The 6,104-nt window shown below is 38.6% G+C and overlaps 1 protein-coding gene across 1 annotated transcript in view; it reads left to right on the forward strand.

Moving 5' to 3' along the window:
• The window catches only part of COL19A1 (collagen type XIX alpha 1 chain), a 309,028-nt gene that overhangs the window by 293,094 nt on the left and 9,830 nt on the right, over positions 1–6,104 (forward strand). The window contains exon 48 of the mRNA XM_029943181.1: positions 1,933–1,999. Within this exon, the coding sequence (XP_029799041.1) occupies positions 1,933–1,999 (67 nt within the window). The remainder of the gene's footprint in view (positions 1–1,932; positions 2,000–6,104) is intronic.

Raw genomic sequence — 6,104 nt, forward strand, 5'->3', positions numbered from 1 at the left:
CAACCCTCAGTTTGTTCTCTGTATTTAAGAGTCTGTGAAGGTTTGCCTTCCTCTCTGTTTCTATCTTATTTTTCTTGTAAAAGAAATAAGATGAATCTAAACTGGTCTCCACAAGGGTAGCAAATGCTGTCATTTATTTCAAGTTGTGTACCAGATCCTCCACTGAGTACTTAGTAGATATAAACTTAGTAGATCCTCACAACTAGGAAGATTGGTGTCCTGTCCATCCCACTTTTACAAATGCAGAAACTGAGAGTTGACTTGTTCAGGGTCACAGTTATTTCATGGGTTAGACCCAAGTCTGATTGACTCCAAAGCCATGCTTTTTTTAAATTTTTTATGGTTTTTATTTATTTTTAAGAGACAGAGAGAGACAGAGTGAGCAGGGGAGGGTCAGAGAGAGAGGGAGTTACAGAATCTGAAGCAAGCTCCAGGCGCTGAGCTGTCAGCACGGAGCGCAATGCAGGGCTCAAACCCACAAGCTGTGAGATCATGACCTGAGCCAAAGTTGGACGCTTAACCTACTGAGCCACCCAGGTGCCCCCAAAGCCATGCTCTTAAATACTATCTATAATGTCTCCTTACACTACACAGATAATATGTCTGTTTTATATCAAAACTTAATTTGTTGACTATGAGAACAACAAACCTACCCTGCATGGTACTGTAAAGCGGAAAACAGGCCAAGAAGGAGGGTTTGGTTAAGGAAGCCCGTGTTCTTATTACTATCCTCAGGAGGTGTGGTGGATAGCCATTCACAGAGGAACTTAATCAGAAAACATCCTTATCAGGGAGAAAGGAGGGTCCTGGAGTGATGGCAGAGAGTTAAGGACATGCTATCCTCAGACTGTTAGCCAATACCAGTTGATGGGCCAAATTGGGCATTTATACAATATTCAGACTCTTTATTTTTATCCATTCTCCTAAGCTCTACTTGAATAAAGCCTGTATAATGAGCTCTCAGTGCTGTGTCAGTAATTGGTATTAGATGCATTAATTCAGGTTCATGCATCCCATACACAGTGAAAATAAAATATTGAAATAGAGCATTTTTGGAACTATTCTGTCCTACAGAAATCATCACTTTATGAGCCCATCACATTGTCTTTACTGTCACACATATACCTCTGGATAATAACCACTAAAAAAAAAAAGAGTAATAAAATACTTTGAAATCCTAACCATCATGAAAAATAATAGCTCTGTTTTAAAAATATCAAGATACCACCATAAAATATTACCATTATAAATTTTAGATTCTTTGCCAAATCCATGTAGCTTCATTTGTTGAGGTGATAAAACTCAACTGACATCATTTACCTACTTCTCTTTCTCATGTCCCATAGCATTTTCTCTGAAAAAAAAAGAAAATTGCTTAATACAAATATGCTTACAAAGTGTAAATGACAGAAGAAATTATACCATAAAATGAATAAAACTTAGTAAGTTTTATTCAGTGAATAAAACATGTTAAAGTATAATCCAGCATACTTGGGAGTTCTCCTTTGAAAATACATAGCTATCAGTTAGATATTGACTTTACCAGTTTCCAGGGATTGGTTAGAAGTTAAATTGTGCTTGGGATGTTAACGTCATGATAACACTGTTCAAATGCTGTAACTTCAGAAAATGAAGTAATAGGAAATGTCTTTCCTAATTATATGAACCCATATTTCTCCATTTAATAAGAAATATGTTCAAATCACTGGTTATGATTCCAGCCCACAGCTTTTAAAGCAATTATGCACTTCAATTCTTTCCAGCATTTGATCAAAACAAAGATATTTATTGCCTAACATAGTCAGTTGCCAAAAGCATTTTGCTTGATGAATGTTGTCTCCATAGAAGTTTCAAGTATGTGCACCAACCCAGTATTTCTGTTCTTTACTCACTTGTGCTATGCTCTAACACACCTTTTTCCCTCTTCTTTAGGCTGATGCAGTTTCATTTGAAGAAATAAAGAAATATATTAATCAAGAGGTTCTAAGGATTTTTGAAGGTTAGATTTGCTTAATAAACATTTCTGAATTGTTTACCGATTACTACCTCCCATCCACTGTGGGGGCTCCCTTCAAGCACATTCTCAAAGATGGCCATGCAGCACCACTGTGAAGAGACAACCTTCTGTGATAGGAAATTCTTCCTTACACTATGTTAAATTTGAAACTCTGTAACTTTCTCCCATCATTTCTGGTCTGTTAAACAGCACAAGTAAAGTATCTTCCTCTATTCACATAACAGCCCTTATGATATTTTTCCATATCCATAAAACTCCTCCTTACTCTTCTTTTCTCTGGTGTAAGTGTATTAACTCCTCCACCATCATCATCCTGGAAAAATACTTAATTTTTAAATGACCATCATTCACCCAGGGGTATTTTGACCAAGGCAGAGCACACTGTGTTTTATCTAGACCCTGGATCAGCAAACTGTGGCCCACCAGCCAAATTCACCTGCCACTTGTTTTTGTGTGGACCACAAGCTGACAATTGTGTTTACTTTTTGGGTGGGGGGTGGGTAGGAAATACATTTTAGTCCAAAGAATACTTCATGACATGTGATAATGATCTGAAATTCAAATTTGTTTCCATAAATAAAGTTTTGTTGGAACACAGGCTCATTCTTTTATGAAGTTTTTCTGGCTGTTTTGGTGATAAGGCAGCAGAACTGACTAGTTGTGATAAGGATTGGATAGCCTGAAAAGCCTTAGCTATTGGACCCTTTGCTGTGAAAGTTTTCTAGCCCTTGATATGGACACTTCAGTAATGCTCCCTAAGATAGTATTCCTTTAAAAAAAAAGCCTTCATTGATTTTGGATTTTTAAGTAATTAACAACCCTGGATCTTGTTTATACAAACTTTTAGATGTTACTCATTGTGCACTGTGTCCATTTTTAAAATCTAAGTTTGTGATTTTGTGGTTTCTTCGTATCACATTTCAAATGGTTTGTGTTTACATATTGTCTCAAGCTGAAGATATCTTTTGAAATGTTGTCTGACTGTAGGACATGTTGGCTGAGCCTCATAACTTTGTGTCATATCCAAATTTTATAAGCATGTCATCATTCTAACTGTAGATAAAAACTATTGAATGAAAGAGTCAAGAGTCAGGGATTAGGCCTTTCTTACTGCCGTTGCATTCCTCCTGTTCACTTGTAAATTCTATTTATTGTTAGTGAGCTCTGAATCCATATGGTTTTCTAAAATCCACTCTATATTTTCTTTATCTGTTCACAAGATATCACATGATTTTGTCAGATGACTTGATAAACTCAAGATGACTCCCCTCAACTGTGAGTTTAGTAAAGTGAGAAATTCTTGTTTTAAAAAAATGAACCCACATTGGTTCTAATGTTCCTGCTTCTTGCATCCTTTCTTTGCTAAGCTAAATATATATTATTAATTTTGCAAAGAGTAAGATACAAAATGTCCCAAGTTCACTGTAGGTCTTTCTACTGCAACCATGGACTTAGCTATTCTACCAGAAGTTCTAATTATTTTATACAGTAATTAATATTAGAGACCAAAATCTTGGTACTTGAGTGCACATTATCTTATTTCACATGAGCACTAGAGATAGAGCAGAGTAACACAGGGACTTTAGCTGCTTCAATGACAAAATAGAAAAAAATGAATTTTTAAACATAATTCATGCTGTTGATTTCAATTTACATTGATCTCTACTATCTTTACCATGCTCTGAGGTGATAGGTCATTAGTAAAGTTGTACACTGTATTTTTTTTTTGAGCTACCAGTTTTCTCTTTATAATTTTAATGTTGCCCTTAAATTTAGAAATCCTCTTTTATTACTTTTCTTTTTTTTAATCTTTGAATCAAGCATCATGAAAAAGTCTCCAAAATTTGCCATGCAAATATTCCCTCTCAACAAGCATTCCTAAGCGTCAACTGTCTGAAAAAGAAAAAGGCATCTTACACTTTCCAGGGAAACATTGAAAAATATAGAGGCATAGACAGGACCAGATAATTTGTAGGACTTAATGCAGAATAAAAATGTAGGTGCCCTTATTCAAAAATGGTTCAGAATTATAAGACAGCCGCAGCTGAACACCATACCTAGGGCCCTTTTGAGGAAGGGGACCCTATGTGACTGCACAGGTGGCATGTCCTTGTAGCCAGCTCTCTAGGATATCAGATAGCACCCACACATTTAGTAGACATGATTGTGGAAAGGAAAATGCCAGCAAATATATTTTTGAATTGTGATCTAAAATTCCCCTTTAACTCTTAATTTCCGTGGGCTCTATCTTTTATCTCGGGCAGCTTTAATGTGGAACTTCAGTTTCTTAAAAGACTTTAGATTTAGTTTGAGATGTGGAAGGTGTTCATTTTGCAAGCCCGCTGGACCCTGGATAAAGGCATGGCTCCCATGGCCTGCCCTGTGCATTCTCCAGAGCAGACTCGCTACTTCTGCCCACAGAAAGTTTCATGCTGCCCACTTGCAGGCCATTATGGGGTTACTCCTCTGAAGGACGTAGACCAGGGGAAATGTTCCACTCTATCGGCCTTGGGGCAGGTTTATGTGGCTTGCACTTTCTTCTAAATCTGTGAGCCACCCCCCCTCTGCTGTCCTGCCCCAACTTCCTCTCAGCGTCACTCCCTGCCTTCCAGGAAGCAAAGAGTGTGGAGTCTCCTCCAGGGCTCCTCTAGCTTCTGCCCCGTCTCTCCTATAACCTCCCTCAGTCTCTGCCAGCCTGGCTCGGTCCCTCCAAAGCCACACATTCTTGGCCTCTAAACCATATTCTAAGGAGACTTTTTTCTGAGACTAGTAGACTTTGAGACTCCAAATATGATACCTCTTCTCCCTTTATCTCTGTTGGTACCAGTCCAGCAAGACTCTCTCCCAAGCAAAATTGTATCTAAAACCCAAGATTTGGTTATTTAGCACTTTAGTTAATTTGTCCCAAGATTATTTCAATTCAGTCCATTTAACTTTCCACTTAGAAGTCACTTTTCCGTGGCTTCTAAACACTATTTATGAAAAGGAGAAAAAAAATCCCTCCATTTTCACAAATCATAGAGCTCCAAGGTCACAGTTCTCTCCATTCCAGAAAGCTTTCTCTATAAAAGCAAAGACTAATTTTCGCATGTCACCACAGTTACCGTTAGGCAGCATGAGTCTGCCTCCCTCTGAGCCCTTTCACAGGACAGCGGGCTCAGTGGCAGCTACTGTTCCTCTCTTCCCCATTCCCCCCTAAATATCTGCAGCCTCAGGGGCAATTCCCTCTCTGCACAGCAAGTCATGGACTGTCTCTGGGGGCTCAAGGGAGTCCTCCAGAGATCCTGCTTTTTCACTTTAGCATCTGTCAGTAGAGGACCACACTGGAGCCTCTAGGGAAGCCTAGACCAAAATCCAAAACTTGGGCTCTCCTCATGGAACTTTCTAGCTCCCTTCAGAGATTCCCAGGTGGCCCCCTCCCAGAGACCTCATACATTGGGCTATTCCCCAGGCCATCAAGCCCTCCTTCAGCATCATGACCTAAATCTACCTGTGGTGTTTTCCTACCAACCCCAAGCCCAGGTTTCTGGTGGATCATAACACACAAATATATGCACAATCTAAAATCAGATAAAATTCCCTAAGGCAAGTCCTTTTGCAAAAAAGGTGACCACACAGAGTGGAGGAAGATGCTGTGTGTCTCATAAAACTCTTAGTTTAATGAGGCCTTTGCGTTACCCACGCAAATTATGATCTTGTCAGATATGAGAAGCTTGATCCTTGCTATGACACCATCCTGTAATAGTTGGACATTTACATCAACACACAGGAAGAATGTGCCTACCTGTGCAGGAATGTGAACACACATCTGGCTCTCTTGGTTTGTATTTCTACCTCCAGATCCAATATCCAGGAAAGCCCCTTGACCTATGTTTTCTCCATTTTCCAAATATATACTTCCTATACATATGTATGAATATGTATTATCCTGTTCTCTTGTTTCAAGTATAACATCTTCTCTGGCATCTCAACAACTAAGATACTAATTTACATATGTGTATGTATATACATCGTACAGATATACACATCATCTGACAGATACACATCTTGAAAATATAAATATATCTTTTTAAATATTTTTCAAAGC

The sequence above is a fragment of the Suricata suricatta genome, chromosome 7 (assembly GCF_006229205.1).
Source record: "Suricata suricatta isolate VVHF042 chromosome 7, meerkat_22Aug2017_6uvM2_HiC, whole genome shotgun sequence".
In the NCBI taxonomy this organism is placed as follows: Eukaryota; Metazoa; Chordata; class Mammalia; order Carnivora; family Herpestidae; genus Suricata; species Suricata suricatta.